This window comes from Eublepharis macularius, chromosome 19, assembly GCF_028583425.1.
Source record: "Eublepharis macularius isolate TG4126 chromosome 19, MPM_Emac_v1.0, whole genome shotgun sequence".
Classification (NCBI taxonomy): Eukaryota; Metazoa; Chordata; class Lepidosauria; order Squamata; family Eublepharidae; genus Eublepharis; species Eublepharis macularius.
This window is the reverse complement of record NC_072808.1, coordinates 24,849,369-24,872,602: the sequence shown is the minus strand read 5'-3', so window position 1 is coordinate 24,872,602 and position 23,234 is coordinate 24,849,369. Positions and strand designations below refer to the sequence as shown.

At 46.6% G+C, this 23,234-nt stretch overlaps 1 protein-coding gene across 1 annotated transcript in view; it reads right to left on the bottom strand.

The window, feature by feature from the left end:
• The window catches only part of PPP1R3F (protein phosphatase 1 regulatory subunit 3F), a 44,537-nt gene extending 25,728 nt beyond the window's left edge, over positions 1–18,809 (bottom strand). Inside the window, exon 1 of the mRNA XM_055003280.1 lies at positions 17,757–18,809. Within this exon, the coding sequence (XP_054859255.1) occupies positions 17,757–18,796 (1,040 nt within the window). The 5' untranslated portion in view covers positions 18,797–18,809. The remainder of the gene's footprint in view (positions 1–17,756) is intronic.
• Positions 18,810–23,234: the final 4,425 nt, after the last annotated feature.

Sequence of the window (23,234 nt, the reverse complement as noted above, 5' to 3'; positions counted from 1 at the left end):
TAAAAATACATGAAGGGACGATGCAAAAGATCCTCAAACTGAGATTTGAATTAAATCCGAAAAGCATGCTCTTTAATATTTCACCAACAAATCTGAGAAAAGAACAAGGAGATCTCTTCCGTTATATGTTTTTTTTTCAATAGTAATTTATTTAGGGTTTTTTTGTAACAATAAACAACAATAACAACAACTACTTCATAAAACAGCAACGCGTTACCAACAAATAAACGTTAAAAAGTGAAAGTAATAACTAATAATTAGCATCATAACTTTTGAACTTTACAGCTGAAGTATATAAAATCTATTTTTACACAGAGAATGAGCAATATGTACAAGTTTAAAAGGTAAGCTATAGAGTAATAGAGGTCTTGTGTCGTCTTAGCCGATGTCCATTTTTCTTCTTTGATCAAATAATCCAAAATTGGGAGCCACTGTTCTAGAAAATATGACTTATATTTTGGATTATCCCTCCGCGCCAGTTGGTATCTCTTCCGTTATATGGTGACAGCGGAAAGAGTATCATTTGCAGGAAAATGGGAAACCGAAGCTTGTCGTGGTCTCCCAGAGTGGAGAGAGAAGGCTCACGAATGTGCTTCAATGGCCAAACTGACCACCTACTTACAGAATAGGTTGATAACTGACTTCTGGAAAAAATGGAAGGATTTCTTTGATTATTTAGGTTAAACTAATTGACATAGTAGCTTAGAGGGAGAGAGGGAAGAAGGGATAAGCTATCATGTCGCTAGGCTCAAGGAAGCTAAATGCTTATTAATTACCTTTTTAGTTTAAAGAAACTTAACATGTTCTGCTTGTTTTATTCCTAAGATTTTTATATCTGCACTGTTTATATACTTACTGGTGGTATAAGATTGTATAATTTACAATTTACTGTCTAAATTTTGCGTAACTTTTATATTATGCACTTTACTGTTTTTGTCTTACTTTCATTTCTTTAAATAAAATGTTTAAAAAAAAACACCAAAAAAGCATTGTGGTGCTGCACTGCGTACAATGGCATCGGTTCTGAAGGTCTCTTGCAACCGGATCCCTGGCAACTATGCCCAGTAGGAGCTGGAGACAAGGCACGGGAAGGGTCTCCTCAGATCTGAGTAGGTCTTGGATCCGGTGTCAGAGCTGCGTCTTCATGACCTGAGATAGATGCACGTCTCCAGTCTCAGAGCAGGAAGAGTGTTGGGACTTCTTAGGCCTCCTAAGTGGAGGCTCAGCCAGGAGCCTTGGATCCAATGGAGGACGAGGCGAACGAGACTTCCTTCCTGTCCGATCCGACCTCAATGCTGATCTGCAGGAGGATAAGGATCTGGCTCTGGAGGGGCAAGATGGCTTTGAGCCAGAAAGCTCTCTCATTTCTGGCCTTGCCTGTGAATTGTTGGCAAAACCTCCACGCCACCACATTATAGCCTTCTCCCAAGCACACCGGTCATGTTGGTCTGTGCGTGTCATCTTTGTACCCCACTGGGTACATTTCTTAAATAAGGCCCTCTGTGACATACTGAGGGACAAAAACTCACTGAGCAAGCCGAAGTCAGACAGCCCAGGTCGAATACACCAGAAAACCGTTAGCTAAAGCCGATACCAGGGGGAAGGTCAGGAAAAAAAGTCTGAAGTCAGAAAAACTGATGATAAACAAGCCAAAGATAAACAATAAGAGATATAATGAGCGGAGCTCATAAGCGAAGTTCTTCTCATTGCAGCAGCTGAGAAAGAACTGAGAGAAGGGGTTGCTCCTCCTAGGTGCCTGTTAGGTGGGAAAATGGGCTTCTACATGACTGGGGAGAAGCGGCCCCTAATGGAGCTCTAAAGTGTTAAGAGACTTTCTCTGGTTGGCAGGCCTGTGCATGCGCAGTCCAAATGTGTGCCTGCACAGAAGAATGAAGACGGTCCAAAAATTCCAGCCCAAACATCTAGTGGCAGTGAAAAAAAGAAACTATGTATGGCACCTAGAGTTTTCGGGAGGGGGCTCTCAAGGAGCATCCCGGGTTTTCTGTCTGCCTGGACAAAATGGGGTGTCTCCCATCTGGCAGTCTGCCATACACTGCTGGTGGGCTGAGTTCAGTTTCAGAGGAACGTCACGAGGAGTTGGATCTGGATTAAGTTCGCCACGAATGGAAAGCACTTCCTTAGCGACGCATCGCTTTCTCCCGCCTCCCCACCTCAGCTGCAACCAATTTGTCTCCCAAAAATGCTGTTCCTGGGGGAGAGGGGACCTCGGGATTGGTAGGGGGTATTTGCAGCGATAAGGGAGAATTGGTGGAAATTATACCTCCCCATTAGCAGAAAATTTAGTCTAGATCCAATCCAAGGTGTCCAGCCCCTATCTTAGTGTGGTTTGGGAAGCAAAGAACCCAGAAGTCGAAGTGCCAGTAAGTATTTCAGGTGCTGGCCTCCACAAGCATGACTTCAGGCGGAATCTATGCAGGTAAACAATGTGGTGCGCACGTGCAGATGTGGCAGAGCTGTGCTGCAGTGGCACCCACCATCTTGAAGGTGCACTTCTCGAGTTTTAGAGGTCATGGATATTATTGCAGCGGAGATCCATCCATTTATGACTCATGTATTACATTACTTAAGCAAGAAGGGGACTCTCGTAAGCAGCCCGTGGTCACATCTAAGGCATCCTAGTTCCACAGACCGAGAGGCACCAAATACATCAAAATATTTATTGAATTAATTTAATATTTTTTTAAAAGCATTGCAAATTTTCAAAGGATCTATCCTCATCAGTACTGAAGGACTGGTCTTCCGCAACTAGCTGGAACGAAGTTCTACGTGGCATTTAATTTACTGTGGTATTGCTTGTAAAAATCCTTCTCCATGAGCACGATCTGACTGTGTCTACTCATATCAAATCCTGTCCACCAATATGTGTGTTTTTCTTTACAAGTTCTCCTTTGTTCTTTTTCTTTTTAAAGCCAAACTGATTACTTCCAATTCTTCTCAACAATCAGAAATCAACTGTAAATTATCAATTTGGGGTGCTAAGTATTGCTCCTCAGTTTGCAATCAGCCAACGTCACTGGGTCACTAATTTTATTTTTATTGTTTGCAATTATGAATGCATGGCAACAAAATAACTATCAGAAATAATTTTTAAAAAAAAAAATAATAGGCAGAAGCTTTAGCTAGCTCCAAAGCAAAAAGCAGCACAACCAAGAACTTACCCTTTCCATAACAAGAACTGATAATTCACAACTGACTCATGAATGCTGGTGAAAGAGAAAAGGAAGTAATTAAGGAAAAGGAAAAGAGAAAAAAATTAAAGGGCAGCAGTCTCAAAAAACCTCGATACTATTTTGATGATTCAACCACTCAATGACCTGGCGCAGCAACTGTATTTTATGGTAAAATAAAATTCCACAAATGATCTACTTTTATTACTACAAAAGGGGAGCAGCAAATGGCTTGGCCCCTGGCAATACACAAGTCCCTCTTTTCGCCCTCACTTGGTATGTGGTGCCAGCAGCCTGCTCAGTACCACAAAAGAAGCATGGTTTTCTCCTTGCTTTGGCTGAATTAGTTGAGATGAAGAACTTCCACCCCCAGGTACAAAACTGTCCACTTGAACCAGTTGCTTATATAATGCCTCCCCATGTTGGGGGGGGTGTCTCTGCAACCAATGAACACTCCTACACACGCACCGATTCTTATCAAAAAGTTGGACATTTCATTAGGTTTTGGGGGAGGTGGGAGAGAGAAGAAAGACACTTGGCTATTTTCTCCAGTAACAGTTAAGTGTAGCTTTTGATTTTGCTGTATTTCCTGGCTCAGTAAATGGAGTGAAAAGACCAGGGCCCTTTTCACACTGCTCACCGGCTTCCGAAACGTCGCGAGATGTAGCGCAAAAAACGCAGAAGATAGCGTCTTCTCGCACGAGTTTTGTGCGATGTCGCGCAAAACTCGCGCGAGAAGATGCTATCTTCCGTGGTTTTCGCGCTACATCTCGCGACGTTTCAGAAGCCGGTGAGTAGTGTGAAAAGGGCCCATGTGAGCTAAAAGGTGCATTTCATCTATAAACTTCTGCCTTACATCTTCATCTGTGCATCAACAAATTTATCACTGTACCTCATAGTAAACTGGCCGGCCCTCATGCCCCTCCAACCACCCTTCCCAAAAAACTGGGCCACTCACACAAAAGGTAGGAGTCTTTATGTACAGGGCATGTAGATAAGAATGACTTTGTAAATTATCCAAAAGAAATCCTTCCCAAAGAGGACAGCAGCTGAGTGTCAGTTAAAGAGGGGGGGGGGATAAGCCTTCTTAAAGCACTGAGGGCCAAGCTACAAGTGATGAATGACACTTGAACGGCAAGTGAACAGACTCACGAGTATTCCTCCCTGTTCACTTGTGCTCCACTTGCTACATAATCACCACTACGTGATCAACTGGACAGCAAGTGGGGCACAAGTGAACAGGGAGGAATACTCGTGAGTCTGTTCATTTGCCGTTCAAGTGTCATTCGTCACTTGTAGCGTGGCCCTGAGCCTTTATCATTCTGAACCTCCTCTAGCCAAAACATAGTTCTCATCACGAGCTCAGAAAAAAAACAGGCAGCATTTTTAATTTGGCCTCAAAGAATATACTGTCCGTATCAAGGCTCTGCTTTGGAACAAGTGAAGTAATAACAAAGCGACAGGGTCTCTGAGCATAAACAGAGGGTATTTTATTCACCACTGAATAAGCAGTCAGCTCCCAAACATCTGGGATTTAACAGGAAAGGCTCGCCTAGCAGTGGATGTAACTCTTCGGCAGACTTCAGTTCCAACAACCCTTCATTAGAATCTGAACATCTCATTCAGGCTAATGTGGGTCTTCGTCTTTACATGTTATGGCTGCTTTACTGCAGCAACGAACATAGATTGTGCCTCTACCATTAAAGCCCTCACCCTTCCCCAGCACTAAAACCAATTTACTTAGTAGTACTTCCAAGTATCCCAGTGGAATCAGCAGTTCAAGGTTAATGCAATCAATTCAGTAACTATACCAGCATTCTTATACATGTGCAGCTTGCTAAAAAGTATCCAACTCATCCTTCCATAATCTCTGTGGTTAGTTACATCTGAACAGCAGCCGGGGCTATTAGGTATTCCACGTAAGAGCAGAGAAAGGGCAGAACTGGCCAGAGAATTTAGCATCCAGGGAAGCCCCACCGGAATTTTTAAAGCACACTTCTAGCACATGGATCTTGCATTGCAAAGGCTGCAAAAATAAGTTTGAAAGCATGTAGCCAATTCTTGGTGAAACAGCAGAAAGGGACAAATAAAATTCTCATTTGTGAGGAAGAAGTCAGCGCCATGCATACTTTTCTTAATTCCTCCAAGTAGAACAAACACTGTCAAACAGAGGCAACTGGATATACAGATCTGCACATTTCATTCACGCTTCAGAATTTAACATCCCTTCATGCAAAATCTGAATAGCCTCAATGCAGAACGTTACTTTGGGTTTTTTAGGGCGGACTGAGCTCAGCAGACTCCAATAAACTCCAGAACTCCTGTGCTATGACGACGCAGACCACCACGGAGAAGCGTTCTCAGAAAAGACAAGTAACCTTTTCTCCCCTGAAAAGCAAATGTGACTTTGGCTCACATTTGTATCATGCCTTTACAATGTAGCATTTTATGGTAGTGTATATCCTTAACCAGGGCTTTTTTTCTGGGAAAAGAGGTGGTGGAACCTCCTCTTACACAACATTTTGCCACGCACCATCCATGTGAACGTGAACTGAGGTTTTCAGTGTTGAAAGTCCTTGAAGGAAAAAGATGTGCAATGCTCAAAGGGTACTCCTTCAGTTGGAAACAGAGTGGATCTTTAAGTTGAACACCATGACACCTAATGGGTTAAATCATGAAATGGATTTTTCCTCCTTTCAGTGTATATCCTTAACCAGGGCTTTTTTTCTGGGGAAAGAGGTGGTGGAACTCAGTGGGTTGCCCTCGGAGAAAATGGTCACATGGCTGGTGGCCCCGCCCCCTGATCTCCAGACAGAGGGGAGTTCCCCTCATCTGGAGATCAGAGTTCCCCTCTGTCTGGAGATCAGGGGGCGGAGCCACCAGCCATGTGACCATTTTCAAGAGGTGCTGGAACTCCGTTCCACCACGTTCCAGCTGAAAAAAAGCCCTGTCCTTAACTAGTTTTAACATTTAACATGGCTTTCCGCATAAAAAGAGCCCTGCTGGGTCAGGCCAGACATTCATCCAGTCCAGCATCCTGCTTCATGCTGCGGCTAGCCATTTGCCCTGTAGGGCCACACACATGGCACAGGGGCCAAGGCCTTCCCCTAACACTGCCTCCTAGCACTGGGTTTCAGAGGTGGACTGCCTCTGAACGTGGAGGTTCCCTTTAGTCACCATGGCCAGTAGCCGCTAACCGACCTCTCCTTCACGAACCTGTCCAGCCCCCTTGTAAAAGCAGCCACGCTCTTGGCTGCCACTGGACCCTCTGGTCGCAAATTCCACATTTTAATTACTCATTGAGTAAAGACGTACTTCCTTTTGTCCATCCTCAATCTATTGCCCATCGACTTCGTCAGGTACCCCCAAGTTCTAATACTACTTGAAAAGGAGGAAACATTCTCTCTATTCATTTCCTCCACCACATGCATAAACCTCTATCCTGTGCCCCCCAGACTCTTGAGCCTTACTTCATAGGAAAGATGCTGCAGCCCCTTAATCATCTTGGTTGCCATCTTGCGTACGTTTTCCAGCTCTGCAGTGTCCTTTTTGAGATACGGCAACCAAAACTGTACAGTTTTCCAAATGGGACCTCACCGTAGCTTTATACAAAAGCATTACAATATCGGGCATTTTATTCTCAATTGCTTTTCCTAATAATCGCCAGCACGGAGGTTGCCTTTTTCACCACAGCTGCACACCGAGTCAACATTTTCATTGCCCTATCCACTATAACCCCAAGATCTCTTTTAGTCTTGGTGTCAGCCAGTTCAGACTCCACCAGTATATAAAGTTAGGATTTTTTGTTCCCGTGTGCCTCATCTTAGCCTTACGAACACTGAATAGCACTTTAAGAGATCATCCCATAAGTCTTCACAATCCGCTCTGGTTTTCACCATCCTGAATAATTTAGTATCATCTGCAAACCTGGCCACTACACTGCTCCGCCCCATTTCCAATACAGATATGAATACATTTAATAGCACGGGTCCCAATACCGATCCTTATGCAACCCCGCTGCTCGCTTTCCTCTCTTATGGTAACTGTCCATTTATTCCTACTCTCTACTCCCTGTCTTTTAACTAACTTTGAGTTGATAAAAGGACCTATTCTCGTTAGCATGTTAAGGTAGAGGTAATTAATACATATTAAAAGCAAACAGAGGTTTTTTAAAAACCCAAGTGACCAGAACAATGCAGACTCTACACCCTGGCTGCATTCACACACGTAGGATAATGCCCTTTTAATGCACTTTAGCTATTATTGGCTAGTGGTTTTTCTTGTTTAACACAGTGAAATCCAGTTGCAAACTATTGCTAAAGTCCACTGAAAGTGCATTATCCATCGTGTGTGAAAGCAGCCCCTGTGCTGGTCAAGTGGTCACCATCTGCATGTGAACAACCAGTAGAAGATATGAAGAATCCTGTGTGTGTGTGCTGTGAGGACCAGATGTTCTGAAACTGAACACCCAATCACTTAAATCAGACCTATCTGGACATGCAAGACAGCCTGGGATAGACTTCTTCAGCCGGAAGCAAACGGAAGGGAGAAAAAAATCCGGACAGCTGAAAACAGCTGCAAATAAACACAAAGAATGCACCGTTGGAAAGATTACTATAGGAAAAAATAGAATCAAGTGTAATTATTTCTGTTGAAAATAACATTTGCTTATTCTAAAACGTAGGTCCTGCTTGTTAGCCCTAACAGACTAGAAGACAATTAAATTAAACATCACTAATTTAAACTGGTCCCTTGACAGCAGCAGCAGCACAGGGGCAGTAATTCCAGAGGGGCAGTCACAGTCTGTGGCAGAAAAACGAAACAGGTGATAATTTAGAGGTCAAAAAAGTTTCCCCCCCCCCCAGCATAAACTTTCACGGACCCACTCTGCTGAATGCACGTTGCGGTCCTCGTTAGACAGACATTTTATACATGATGACGTTACCAAGAAGCAAATTATGAACATCAAAGGGCTGGAAAGGCAGGAAGCAGAGGTAAAATGTAATTATGGGAAATTCAAATGCGATAAAGACTATGACCGAGAGCATTCACAACAGCACTGACTGGCCATCTTCCTGGTTTTGTTAAACTGTAATGAGCGAGGAGGAGTCCTGGGTTTTATCCAAAATTATTGCTTTTTGCTAGGAATTATTAACACACATACATACACACATCACAGGCATTGAGAGACAAACCATTTCTGGCCCCAGACAACCCCACAACCTTAAACAATTGCTCTCTCACAACAATGCACTTCTCAACATGGACATGAACTCTGCGACCAGGGCCTGCAATAAACCCAGATGCCAACTCTGTCCCTATATACATACTAACAACATAATAACATTTCCTATCAACACCAGCTATACCATCGCAGGCTCACTCATTTATTCGTCTTCCAACATTACATATGTCATCAATGCCGTTCAACTCTCTATACTGACCAAACAAGTCAGTCTCTTTGTAGAACAATGGACAGATATAAATCTGATATCAAAAATCACAAAATTTAAAAAATAATGCGAGAGCCAGTTTGGTGTAGTGGTCAAGAGCACGGGACTCTAATCTGGAGAGCTGGGTTTGACTCCCCGCTCCTCCACTTGAAGCTAGCTGGGTGACCTTGGGTCAGCCACAGCTCTCTCAGAGCTCTCTCAGCCCCACCCACCTCACAGGGTGTTTATTGTTGTGGGGATAATAATGACATACTTTGTAAACCACTCTGAGTGGGCATTGTCCTGAAGGGCAGTATATAAATCGAATGTTGTTGTTGTTATTTTAATCTTCCAAGACATTGTATCACTGACCTAAGAGTAATGTGCAATATCCCTCCTACCCTCTGCCTGGATTATAAGACTCCTACCTTTTCCCGCTTCTTGTAACTGACGAAGGGAGCCCTTACCTTTTTGCAATAACAAACTCTGTGAGGGGTCTTGACAATGTGTTTTTAAGTGCAGGAGAGTTTAGCATATTATTTATTTGTAAATATCTGAATCATGGTACGGTGTTTCCAAATATCTGCTCAATTTGCTTTTTTATCTAATGTTTTACCCTTATCTACTGGATCAATTATGCCAGTGTGGCCCATTTTGCTCCAGGATTTAAAAACTACCCCCCCCCAAAAAGTTCAGTTTGCAGGAGAGGAATCCAGCTGTGGCAGGTGTCTACTGGCTAGCATCTGCAATATTGCCAATACACCAATTCCTTTTTTCACCCAACCTTTCCAAATCCTGGAACATGTTTGCAACCTCTCCCCCACCAAAAAAAAATTCAGGTTGATTTTTTTGATAAGCTGAAGAATAAGACAAGTTGCAAAGCTTGAGTTTACGGGTTAAGAAACTGCAGAGTCATTAAAACTCTACCAGTGCCCCCCTAAGCAAGTCAGTTCTGAATCCTACGCAGGTGTATTCAATGGGGCTTACTCCCGGGACAGTGTTCTTAGGACCGCACAGTCCATCTGTCTTCACCCCCATCCAAACCAGAACAGGCTCAGAACAGACTCGACTCCACAGTCCTATTCACCTCTACCTTCCCAAGCTGTAAAAAACAAAATCACCTGACGAAGCAAGTTACAAAGGTCGCCACTGATCCTGCATGTGAAAGGTGGGTGGGGATTTCTGCCGAGAGTGAACTACCAAGATACAATCTACACGTTTTCAAGATCACCGTCAGTAAAGTCAAAAGACCACAAAGAACTGTGGTTCTCACCTGGGGCTGGCTCAGAAAATGGCTACCATTTGGGGAGGGGGGGTTCTAATTCCTCCCTCCAGGCACATATTTTTTAAAACTTCTCTGAACCGAAAAAATAAGTAGAGATCTCCTCTTTCCTAAACAATCATACTTTTAGAATCATAAAAAGTATATCTTCATACGCCTCCTTAGGAGCTTTCCCATTCCTCAGCTAAATAAAAGGCAGTGATATAGTCAAACTCCGATAAAGTTTACTCGCTTTAAATATTTCAGTGTTTCTTCAACTGTGTGTTGGATTTCTGGTTTAACTCTTTGCAAATTTGCATTTATGTATCCTATTACATTGTTTATTGAAATGTCTTTGAAATGGACTGTACTGATTCACACCTTGAGTCTCAATGAGAAAGTCGGGCTATAAATAATGTAAATAAATAAATACAATATTCAACAATAATACTCACCAGTTATATTTATATTGTGCTTTAGGGTGTCCAAAGCACTCCTTGCTAAAAAAAAATTTAAAAAGGCAGGCCCCTGTTGTTATCCCCTATAGGGCAGATATGGGGCCAAAGCTGAGAGACTGTGGGTGACCTCAGACTACCTAATGAGTCCCTTTATAAAGCGTAAGACAAGGAAGGGGGCATGAATAGCCCTATCTTGTCAGATCTCAAAAGGTAATCAGCATTGGTAGCTGGATGGGAAATTGCCCAGGAAGACTCTGCAGAGGCAAAATCAAAAAAGAGTCCAGTAGCACCTTTAAGACTAACCAATTTTACTGTAGCATAAGCTTTCGAGAGCCACAGCTCTCTTCGTCAGAGAACGCGATTCTCGAAAGCTTATGCTACAATAAAATTGGTTAGCCTTAAAGGTGCTACTGGACTCTTTTTGATTTTGCTACCACAGACTAACACGGCTCACTCCTCTGGATCTGCAGAGGTGGGCAGTGGCAAACCACCTCTGCTTCTAACTTGCCTTGAAAGCCCCTTGCTGGGGTCACCAAAAGTTGGCTGCAGCTTGACAGCACGTATGCATGTGAAGTAAGAGGTGCAAAGCACTTTGTACATTCGAAAACACTACACCGTTCCTTCTTTGCCGCTTCTTAAGCTCAAACCAGTGCAGAGGGCCTCAGATAAAACAGTTTACAAAACACCTCTAGCAAACCCTGCCCCTCAGTCACTGTCCTCTTGCCCTTCTGGGACAAAAGCTGCCCGCTGCTGTTCTGCGCCACGAGCTGCAAGCAACCACGGCCAATCAAAAATCTGCTCACTCTAGCAAAGCCATAACTGCTTGCTACCAGAGGGCCATGTGGTCAGCTGCCCTACACAAACATCATATGACTCAGGGCCAAGCTGGAAGTGACGAATGACACTTGAATGGCAAGTGAACAGACTCACGTGTATTCCTCCCTGTTCACTTGCGCTCCGCTCCACGCAAGTGAACAGGGAGGAATACACGTGAGTCTGTTCACTTGCCATTCAAGTGTCATTCGTCACTTCTAGCTTGGCCCTCAGGCAGGTGGTCAGCAGAACTATAGTAGCATTTTGTAAGTATTTGCTGAGAAGATATGATCAGGAAGGTGGTTTTGGAAAAGCTATCTTTACCAAGGATGGACTTCCAGTCTTGCTAGGGGGTAGCATCACTCGGGCCAGGAGAAGGAAATCCCAGCATGGCCACGGGATGCTCACTTTCTGAGCGCCTTTAGAGCAAGCCTACCAGGAAGAAACATCTTTAACAGAAGGAAACGTCTCGGGCAAATATCACACCAACCAAGTAAATATCTCACTGGTGGTTGGAGGAACTTTTTCACAAATGTCAGAACTTAACTAGATTACTGTTATTACTCAGGTGAAGAGCTGTAAAGAACCGTTTCTGTGTATCTGTATTATTCTGCAGAAGTGCTGAAAAACACAGAATTTGATACTGGGTGTAGAATTCTATTTTCTGAGACTATCAGCTTTCTTTCTTTCTTTGGAAATAAGACGGGTCTGTCTGATCACATTAAAGCCCAATATATCCTGAAGGACACCTTTCCTGGTATAACCAAGAAGGCTGCTTTGTTTCTCCAATATGCCATTAAGATTCGTCAAGAGAAGACACAGTGATGAGCCAACGTTATATCTGAATTTTATCTGTACATGTTTTTATCCTTTTATTGTAACAATCCTGCAATTTGTATTATTTATTTATTTTATTTGACTGATATCCCACCCTCCCCATGAATGGGCTCAGGGCGGCTCACATCATCATTAAAACTCAATAAATTAATAGTCAACTTTAAAACAGATTTAAAACTTATATGTTAAAATACTAAAAAGGATAGGTATTAGCCTATCCTTTATGCTATTATGCCATTAAAGGCATAATTTATTGATTGATCTTTCTTTCTTTCTTTCTTTCTTTCTTTCTTTCTTTCTTTCTTTCTTTCTTTCTTTCTTTCTTTCTTTCAAGTTTCTTATGGCTGCAACGTGTACGGCTGAGGCCCTGGCTCAGCGGTGGAGCATATCTGCTTGCCATGCAAAAAGTCTCTGGTTCAATCCTCAGAATCTCTGGTTAAAGGGATTAGGTGTCAGGCGGTGTGAAAGACCTCCATCTGAAACCCTGGACGGCTGCTGCCAGTCTGAGTGGACAGTACTGACCTTGATGGACGCAATGGTCTGATTCAGTTCAAGACACCTTCATGTGTCCATGTGCCAGTTTAAATCTCAGAAGTCAGAGGAATGGCTGAATAAGGGACCCAGAGGCCAGAGCTTCCCATGACTAGCAAAACCAGAATAAAGGATGCACGGAGTAATACCAAAAATGCAGGCCAAATTATGCAAATAAAAGAAAATATGTAGATCAGTTCACTCTGCATAAATTTACATACAACACACAATTCTGCTTTTCTTAGTGCAGAGTGTGGATTTCCTGAATGCAGAATTTTACTCTCTCTTTTTTTTAAAGTACTGCCTCTTTATAGTCTGGTTTCATAATGGAATGAGAATAGCAGGGAGAGCAAAGAGGAGAGGCAAAACCAAGGACAGAGAGAGGGCAAGGGGATGAAACAGCAACCCTGACCCCTTCCCCAGATCATGCCTACTCTGGAAGGGGTCAGGGCAGGCCTTGGGCCAAAATAACAGCAACAATTTATTTAGCGCAGTTTTATCCAAGGAGCCCATGCCTACACAAACCATTATCTACTCCTCCATTTTGCGCTCACAACAATCCCCCGCTTAAGCACGTGAGGCTGAGAGAGTCTGAGACACCCAGATGCTGCAGAGTGGGGATCTGTATGAAGGGTCTTCCAAATCCGAATGTGACACTCTAACCCAAGGGGAGGCGTCCCCGGCACGCGTGCATGCCAGCAGTGGCACATCAAATGGTTTTGCTTGGCACCCAGGGTCAGTTCTTTGCCCAAACAACAGAGGCAGTGGCAGCATTGCTGTAGCCAGCAGTGCAAGAGAAGGCCATAGGGCGTGGCTCGTGCCCATCACCGCTGCTCAGCTGCCAGCCCTATCCAAGGTGCATCACTGACGCCTGCCTTGCTCCTCGTGCATCCGGCCAAGTACAGCCCTCATCTCCCACCCCAATGCCCACTCTGTTTGCTGGTGCACCAACATCTCCGCAGGTAGGTGCCGCGTTGCTTTTTTCAGTACTTAGGCCAAGAAACGTTTGCCTTCTCCTGCTCTAACTGCTCCACAAATGGGGGCTCTCAGATAGGAAAAGAGAGAGAGAGAAATGCTTGGGGTGACTGAGAAAGAGGAGCTGAGAGGGGCCCCCTCCCCTCCCAGGAACGTTACACATTCGGCTCCTCTCTGCTCCGTGAGCAACCCCCTTGAGGTGCTGGGCTTGTCCTCTGATTCAGAAAAGGTAAACACCTGAACCGCAAAGAAGCCAGGAGCAAACCAGAATTTTTCAAGGTCCTATCTTATGAACCATCCAGTAAAGCACAGAGAAGGGCAAGCTCTCCAAAAAGATACAGAAAACAGGGGGACGGTATACCAAAGAGAAACAGTCCAGAAAAAAAAGATCCTCCAGGATCATGGCAGGACTCCTTGGGGCATTATGATCTAAGTAAATATTTTTTAGCCTGTTCTTCTCACAATCCTTGGGCCTGGAGGCTTAAATTGCTCCCAGAATTACAATTGATCTCCAGATTAGAGAGCTCAGTTCCCTTGGAGAAAAGGGCAGCTTTGGACGGTGGATTCTGTGGCACCATATCTCCACTGAGCCCCTGCCCTGCCCAAACACCACTCCTAAATCTTCAGACATATCCTAAGCCAGAGTTGGCAACCTTGAAAGACAAAGGCCAGGTTCATACAGATGTCCAACTTCTTGGACTGTTCACAAAACTTAGCAAAGTACAGCTTGTCCTCTCTTAAGGCTCAAGATGGTAACAGTAGCTCCATACCTCCATCATATGCTATAACAAAATCAAAAAGAGTCCAGTAGCACCTTTAAGACTAACCAATTTTATTGTAGCATAAGCTTTCGAGAATCAAGTTCTCTTCGTCAGATGCATGGTACAGAGACTGGTCAAATATAGAAGAGGAGGGGGGAGGAGAGGAGGAGAGAGAAGATGCAGTTGGGGGGGAGAGGGGGGAGAGAGAAGAAACTGCATCTTCTCTCTCCTCCACTCCTCCCCCCTCCTCTTCTATATTTGACCAGTTTCTGTTCCATGCATCTGACGAAGAGAACTTGATTCTCGAAAGCTTATGCTACAAAAAAATTGGTTAGTCTTAAAGGTGCTACTGGACTCTTTGATTTTGCTACTACAGACTAACACGGCTAACTCCTCTGGATCATATGCTATAAGAATCCCATAAGGCAAGATATTATTGTTATTACCACTTTAACAAAAATACAACCCAGGGGATCTTTACTGCCACACTGAGCAAGAAATCAACTGGTTGAGCTTCCTCAGGCGTAACTAGGGAAAAGCAAAAGGTGATTCCAACTTTGCTTCCAAAGAAAACGCAACAGACCAAAAATTGTGCAACTGCACAGGCTCTCCTCAAGATTTAACATTTCTATAAAGGAAAAAGAACCCTCTATGTTTTTGTACAACAGCTACAACATTTATAGGACCATGTAAGAGAAGGAGCCCTGGAGCTTACTGACACCCCGTTGCTTCCCCTCCAAAACTTCCTCTGACTGGAAGTCCCCTTTCCCTTGTCACCTGCCTTTTATATGCAGCTCTCCCACCACTTATTTCCTGGCCTTGCTCACAGCTAGACCCTTATGCACAAGCACACCTCATATGAACTCTAGGTCCAGGGAATCATTCTGGACCACTGTACGGTGGGTACCTTGCTCCCTCCCCACGGGACTGGAAGAGGCCACTCCACTGTCTCTGCCACAGGTGACTACGGCTTGCCCTATCGCTAGGCAAGCTGAGGGAGTCTGCCACAGGTGGTACTTATATTTATTGACAACATTTCTATTCTGCCTCTCCAGAGAATCTGCTCTATCACCACTATTTTATTAAGGGATTCTCCCCATGCACAACTGTTTGGGTTAGTAGTAGTATTTCTACCACCATGGGGGAGGAGGGCCGTCCCCAAGTGTGAATGTCATAGCCATGTGTCAGCTCATTTAATTTGCACTTGTGTATGAGCTGTACTGCTTCAGCCTGCAGTCAGGGACTCGCATATGCTCCTCCGTATTAAAAACAAATCCCTGGTCTTAGGGTTGCCGACAACCTGGTAAAAAAATGTCTTGTCCCTTTAACTGAGAATTAATGTGCGGAAACAGCTTTTCATGGAGGTAAAAAAAAACACCCTGAAAGGCAGCCCAATATTGTCAGATCTTGGAAGCTAAGCAGGGTTGGTACTTGTACCACCAAGGAAGACTCCACAGAGGAAGGCAATGGCAAACTACCTCTGCTTCTCCCTTGCCTTGAAAGCCCCTTGCTGGAGTCCCTGTAAGATGGTTGAGACTTGATGGCACACGTATGTAAAATAACATCCCATCAATCTTCTGTTAAAGGGGCAGGACTTTTTTTCCTCCAGGTTATTGGCAACACTAGTGGTCACAGAGCTAAGGAGATTAATCTGGACCTCTGCTCTTGGACACGTTGCTGCTATGTGGAAGGAACTGGTTTGTTGAGTCCTGAGGATTCCATGATGTATACCTCACTTTGCAAAAGAAGAGGTATAGCCCAAGTACCCTGACCTGGATGGCTCAGCCCAGCCCAATCTGGTCATCTCTTAGAAGCTAAGCAGGGCCAAGCTTGGTTAGTATTTGGATGGGAGATAAAAAGGTAAAGGTTAGGGTTAGGGATAGTGTGTAAGCACTGAGTCATTACTGACCCATGAGGGGACGTCGTATCACGCCGTTTTCTTGGCAGACTTTTTACGGGGTGGTTTGCCATTGCCTTCCCCAGTCCTCTACACTTTACCCCCAGGAAACTGGGTACTCATTTTATCGACCTCGGAAGGATGGGAGGCTGAGTCAACCTTGAGCCGGCTATCTGAACCCGGCTTCCGCCAGGATGGGAGACCACCAAGGAAGTCTAGGGTGATTTTGAAGCAGCAGCCAATGGCAAACCATCTCTGAACGACTCTTGCCTTGAAACTCCCAGCAGGCTCATCATAAGTTGCCTGAGATTTGATGGCAATTTCCACCACATAGCCCAGACACAAATATTGCCCTCATTGGCAGGCCTGAAGAATTGTGTGACTCAATCAGACTTCCCAGATAGGTGTGCAAAGGTGTTCAACAGCATGCTTGCACGCTGTCTACACTTGATGCACTTGCTGCAGTCAGAATACGCACAGCAACCGTGTATTTTGCATCGTCTAGATTGTTCCTGGAAATTTTTTTGATGTTCTACAATCTTCATGTAAAACCAACACTAATTAGAACATACACTTGCTCTAAAAATAGTCCACTTTCCATCTTGCCTCAACAACATTCACTCACGCGCACGATATTGCTCTCCTTCTAGGCTTGGTTCAGAATAAAGCAAAACCATGGTTAGTTTGTGAATGCAAGATCTGGCTTGCCAATGAGCTTTCAAATTCTGGCTTACCTCAACAAATCTGCTTTCATCACCTTTGCTCTAGTCCAGCATCTCTGGAACAGGAAAGCGTGCAAGGAAAGCACCACAGAACAAGCTAGAATGTACACATGACACTAAACAATAGTTAAAGACTGTGATTAATCAACCAGCTTCAAACCATGGTTTCAGATACTGGTTCTATGAACCTTAATTAACTGCAGTTAGTGGTGTGGTCTGCATTCAGAGGATCGTACTAACCACAGTTTGCTTAATTAAACCATGGTTTTGCATTATGTCTAAACCAAGTCTTGGAGTCGCATGCGACAGTACCCTCATTGGGAAGGGGCAGGCTCACTCCTCCTCCAGCAACTATTTGCGCACTTGGTCGGCTCACTGCTGATATGACCTAGACAAGAAAGCTGGGGAGGGGACCCAGTGGAAGGAGTTCTTCAGAGAGCCAGTGAGGTGACCAGCATGGAGAAAGCAAGCAAGAATTTCAACCAAGTTCACTCGAGTGCCTAAATCAAGAAGCCACACTTTTTCTGTCCCCCATAACCCCTAAACCACAGTTCTCTCTCTTCAAACCTTTTCAACTAAAAAACCAAAACAATCCTGCAATCTCCATGTGTTTGGTGTTGCTGCAAGTGGGGTGCCAACTAACTGGGACTGAAGCCTACTTGCCTCTGTCTACAGACCAGAAAAAGCACATAGGTTAATCAGCAATGAAGGTCCTTGGGTAATGCAAAACCCAAACTGTCTCCCCTTTGGGAGAAGAGGAGAATCCAGCGCATGAATTAACAATGTAGGGAGCGTGCATGGCAATGCCTTGGATGAGGGCAAGGGAGCTGATGGATGCCATATGCTCAGGCAGCAGGAAAGAGGGTGCTGGGACACATTACCTGATTTTGATTGGCCTCATACAGCTCTTGAGCCTGCGTGATTCTCCTTCTTTGCCAGGCCTCTTGGGCTGACCCAGGGAAGGGGCAGCCCCCTTGAGCACCACGCTGTAATTCTTGCCCTGGTTGTTGGCCCAATAGACACCCTCATCGGTCTGGTAGCGCACCACAAAATCCAGCCGGGCTCCTCCTTCCTCTTCATCTTCCTCATCCTCATCCCCAAAGTCCAGGCGGAAAGCAAAGCGGTCGGTCAGGCCCCCGTCAGGAGACCCGCCAGGGATGTAGAGGGCTGGGTAATCCCGGTGACTCTGCCACCGGTCTCGGCTGGCCCGCACATGAACCGCCTTGTGGTAGGAGACGTTGAGCACCCGCACGGTGCCGCGCAGCACCCGCGGCTCCCCCGGCTCTGGGGGCAACACCTCCTCCAGCTCCACCTTGGCCTGGCGCAGCCGTTCCAGCTTCTCATCCTCGCCTTGCCCCATGGGCGACAACACAAAGGAGGGCAGCAGGTACGGGGCAGGCGCTGAGGGGGGCGGCAGCACAGCCAAGGCGGGCACTGCCACCTCAGGGGGGGACTCCGGCGAGGGCGGCGGCCAAGGCTGGTAGCGCCGCCAGCGGGCCAAGGGCAGGCCCAGGGCGTCGGCGAACAGGACGTGGCGCCCGGCGCCCTGCTGGGGAGCCTCCCCCGCCGCCGTGGCCCCCCCAGCACAGCTGGAGGAGGCCTCTGGTTGCCCCGGAGCATTCTGGGAGGGCGGCCCTTGGCCATCCTGGCGGGGAGGCGGCCCGGGCGGGCCTGAGGGGGGCCCGGGCGCGGCGGGGGGCTGCCGACGCCCCTCCTCGGCCTCCTCGTCGGAGGAGCTGCTGCCGGCGCCGGGGGCGGGCGGGTGCTGGGGCCGGGGCACCGGGGAGGAGCGGGGCACCAGGGCCCGGCGCGGGGGCGGCTCCTCCTCCTCCTCCTCCTCCTCCTCGGCCGCCTCCTGGGTCAGGGGCAGCGCGGGGGCCAGCGGCGGCGGAGAGGAGGAGGAGGCCCCCGCGCGGGCCATGGCGGGCCGGCTGGGCAAGGCGCGCCGCCGCTGTCGCTCCTCAGGCCGAGGCGGCGGCGGCGGCGGCGGCTGCCGGGGACGGGGGGCGGCCGCGGCGACGCCGGGCTGGGGTGGAGCGAGCCGGGAGAGGGAGGTGGGGCCAGCCGGGCAGGCGGCGGGAAGGGGCCGCCGGGCAGGGCGCAGCTGGGAGCGCGGCGCGGCCCTCGCCCCACCCCGGCCGCGCGGACACAGCGCCGGGCGGGCCCTTCCGAGCCGGAGCCCGGCCGCCCGCGCCTCGGGCCCCTTCCCTCGCGCGTCTCTGCGCCGGGGAGCCGGAGGGACGGCGGCTGCCCCAAGGTCACCCGGCGAGCTTCGGTGGCGGAGGAGCGGGGACTCGAACCTGGCCTTCCCGGATGCCTGATCCCGCCGCCGTATCACTCGGGCTCCGCGCACCAGGCCGAGGCAGCTCCCTCCTCCCCTCCACCCGTCTGCATTTCGTTTGCAGGCGCATCAGGGCAGAGACCTGGCCTCCTGTGCAGACGCTGCTGCGTAAAGGGCCTGGCGCGTCCACACATAATTGAGGACGGGGATGATCCAATGCGTCCAAAGGATTCGCGGCCAGGGCCTTCTAGCTGAGATTGTACCTGCAGAAATTCTTATTTTAGGAAGGACTTAGTGAGCCAGTGCGGACGACTGACTAGGAGCTGGAAGACCCAGGTTCGAATCCCCACTGAAGCTTTGCTGGGTCACTTTGCCCCAGCCTCAGATTCTCAGTCTAACCTGCCCTACAGGGTTGGTGTGAGGATAAAATGAAGGCGATGAAAATGATGTAAGAAGGTGCTTTGGGGTCCCGGTTGGAGAGAAATAAATTAAATAAGCATCTGGTGTCACACAGTGGTTAAGCAGTTTGGCTGCAAATCAGCCCTCTGCTGGTTCCAATCCTGCTACAGCCGTGAGCTCAATAGGCGGCCTCAGCTCCCCATCCATATTGTGGGGATAATAATAACGCTGACTTGTTCACCGCTCTGAGTGAGGCACTAATCTGTCTAGATGAGCACTATATTATATATGCAGTTATTATAATTAGTCCCATCTCAAAAATGTTTTGAAATACTAAACTCCAAATCATATGTTGTCCGGATACCACATTTTTTACTCTGATGCCATACACTGCTGTTTTTATCCTCATACAGGATGTATTTATGTCATTTATAGCCCAACTTTCTCACAGAAACTCAAGGCGGATTACACAGTGTGAGATTAGTACAGTCAATATTAAGAACATTTCCATAAACAACACCATACGGTAAATAGATACAAGTTCACAAAGACATCAGCATTAGCAGGAATCCAATACAACACAGTGGTGAAGTCTATGGCTCCTGACTCATCAGCGGATCATCGGAGATCCCCTCGCTACAATACCGCCCTCCTATCTGAGTAAAAAGCCTTTTTGAACAGTTCGGTTTTGCATCATTTGCAGAAAGCCAGGACAGTGGGGGCTCTCCTGACCACCTCAGGCAGGCCTTTCCACAGGGTAGGGGCCACTACAGAGTAAGCCTGTGCACGGGCTGCTGTTAATTTCGCCAATGTGCAGGGTGGCATCTGCAGGAGAGTTTGTTTGAATGAGCAAAGCTGCCATGGAGGAGCATGGGGTGGGGGGGAGGCAGTCCCATAGATAAATTGTTATGAAACATGGCACAGCCAACATAATTTCAAAGACTGAAAGACATGAGTGACTGAAGAAGGGAGCTCTGACTCTCAAAAGCTTACACTCTAAAAATCGTGTTGGTCTCTAAGGTGCCATTGGACCCAAATCCTACTGTACGTTATCATTTCAATTTCTAACAGATTGGCCAGTATTTCCCAAAGGTATGTGGGATAGATAAATTCCAAGATTAAGTACAAATGCATCAAGTGCACATACAGAGTGCCACTCTAAGCTGAGTTAGACCGTTCTAAGCCCATTAACTTGAATGGACTTAGCAGGGTGTAATTGTTTATGATGGCACAGACAGGGATTAAATATTCACTGTATATTTAAAGCACTTCCAAAATATACAGTTAAATGTTTGCATTGTTGTTTTTGATGGTTCCAGGAAAAAAAAAATTCAATTATGCATTCAATTTCATGTTTAAAATTATTATCAGAGGGCATTTTACATTATATTGTCAAAACATACTGTGGTATGGTATCTTCTAAGACGGGACTTCAGCCAGACCCAGTAAGTGCCTAATCTTCTCTGTTTTATGGCTTCTTTCATGTCATGAACTTTAGATGTGTCTAATAAAACGGGACAAGCCTGCTGCCTCAAACTTCTATGCTGAAGAATCTATGTAGTGGCTCTGCTCACCAAACAATCGATTTAATTTGGTCCCATCAGGCCTTTGTATATGCACATGAGCTTCCAGAGCTGACATATCTGCCTCCTAAATGACTATAAGAGGTGCACTTTTTTCCATAATAGGAAGATGTATTTTTGTGACTACCACGATAGTCCTCTGTGCCATAAAGCTGACAAAAGAAAATACTCATAGAAGGAAAGGCCCAAAATACAAAATATTTTATTTCCTGAGATTAGTAGCTCCGGTGTTCTTCAGAAATCTTGCTCCTATTCATACCTTACTGAAGAGCATCCTGAAACTTAAGAACTGAGGCTGTATCATAGTGCTAGTATTTTCAACAGGCAGTATGGAGAACTCTGTCTTCATGGTCCTTAGCAAAAGCTCTCTTCTAAACCTCTTTCATGAGGTTATTAAATTGTGGGGGAATTACAGAAATCTTTCGTTGAGGCACAGCTAGGGCATCGCACCCACCAATTATTCAGCGGTGTGGCATTCAAGAGCAAGGCAACTGCCATCTTAAAAGTTTCTACCCTGGAAATCTTGTTGGTTTCTAAGGTGCTGCTGGACTGGAATCTTGCTCTTAAAATATCAGGCCATATTCAATGGTAGTGATCAGGGCTTTTTTGTGGGAAAAGAGGTGGTGGAACCCTCCGAGAAAATGGTCACATGGCTGGTGGCCCCGCCCCCTGATCTCCAGACAGAGGGGAGTTGAGATTGCCCTCCGCACCGCTGAGCGGCACGGAGGGCAATCTCAACTCCCCTCTGTCTGGAGATCAGGGGGCGGGGCCACCAGCCATGTGACCATTTTCAAGAGGTGCCGGAACTCCGTTCCACTGCGTTCCCGCTGAAAAAAAGCCCTGGTAGTGATCTTTCAAAGTGAATGGAAGCAGTCAACCCTCTCCTGAATAGAACACGGTAACCATTGGGCAGACACTAACCGGGATTTTGTGGGCTGCTATCAAAATTAATGTTCACCAAATATCTATCCACAACAGTTGTGCAAGCCGTTAGAAGGCCTGTAGAAATCTTAGATTTGGAGCCAGCCTTGGGTTAGCCAGGTGCTCGTGTATCCATTGACTCATTCAATGCCAGCAATCTACGTGGCACCTAACAGAACAATGTAAGCAAAACACAACAAGGAAAAAGATCAGGTTTCTGTTCCCAGGATCTCTGTGGAGGGAAGAGGCAATAACGGAAGGAAGTGAGAAAGGCAGGACTAGTTAAAAGCCACACAAGCAAGTTCTTAGGGACGTATAATGAAGCAGGTGGCATCAGCAGCATGGGAGGGCGCTGGCGTCCCCTCCTGGGCCTGCATCAGCGGAGGGCAGGGCCGAGGCAGCACCACAAGGGTTGGTTTGCATCTGGCCACTGCCAACACAAACCCAAGAGGGGATGGCTCTATCTTAGTTGGTGTGAGAAAATACCTCACTCTTGTCTCTGGAGAAGGGTGGGAGGGAATGAGTATGAGCAAATGCTGTTACAAACACTTGGGGTTCATTCTCAGTTGGGGATTTGGACAAAGGGGTCAGGGGGGAAATGGGCATCTGGGAAACGTGAAAGGAGAGAGAAATTACACTCAAAGAGTGTTCTGGAAGGAAGGTCCAGGCATAGGGAGAAGCAAGAAAGAAGGCGAAATAATTGGAGAGCGCCTGGGAATTTGGGGGAGCTCGTGAGCATGGACAGGAATATAATGAGAAGTGGGGCAAGAAAGGTCAGATAGAGCACAACAGGGGTTAAGATCCTAATACTGAGATTCCAATAGTTTCATCAACAGCATAAGCAAGACCACTTGAACATGGGAGGAGAGGCCAGCACTGAAATGCTGATGTTGTAGTTGTGTATTGGGACTGAAAGTCCCACGGCTACCTCAGGCAGTATAACGCCCTTTTAGTGAACTGACTCCAATAGATTCTGGGCTGGCCCAACAGTTTTCGGGGCCCTAGGCAGCCCGCAACAGCAGCCCAGGCAGGTAAGGAGCTGCTGCCATTAGCCAGATGGTATGAAGCCCGTGGCCTCCTTTCTGTCTTCCTTCCTCCCTCCTTTCGGGGGGGGGATGTGTGGGGTAGAGGAAGGCAGACCAGGTGAACGTACCTGGGCCTCCAGCACCATCACT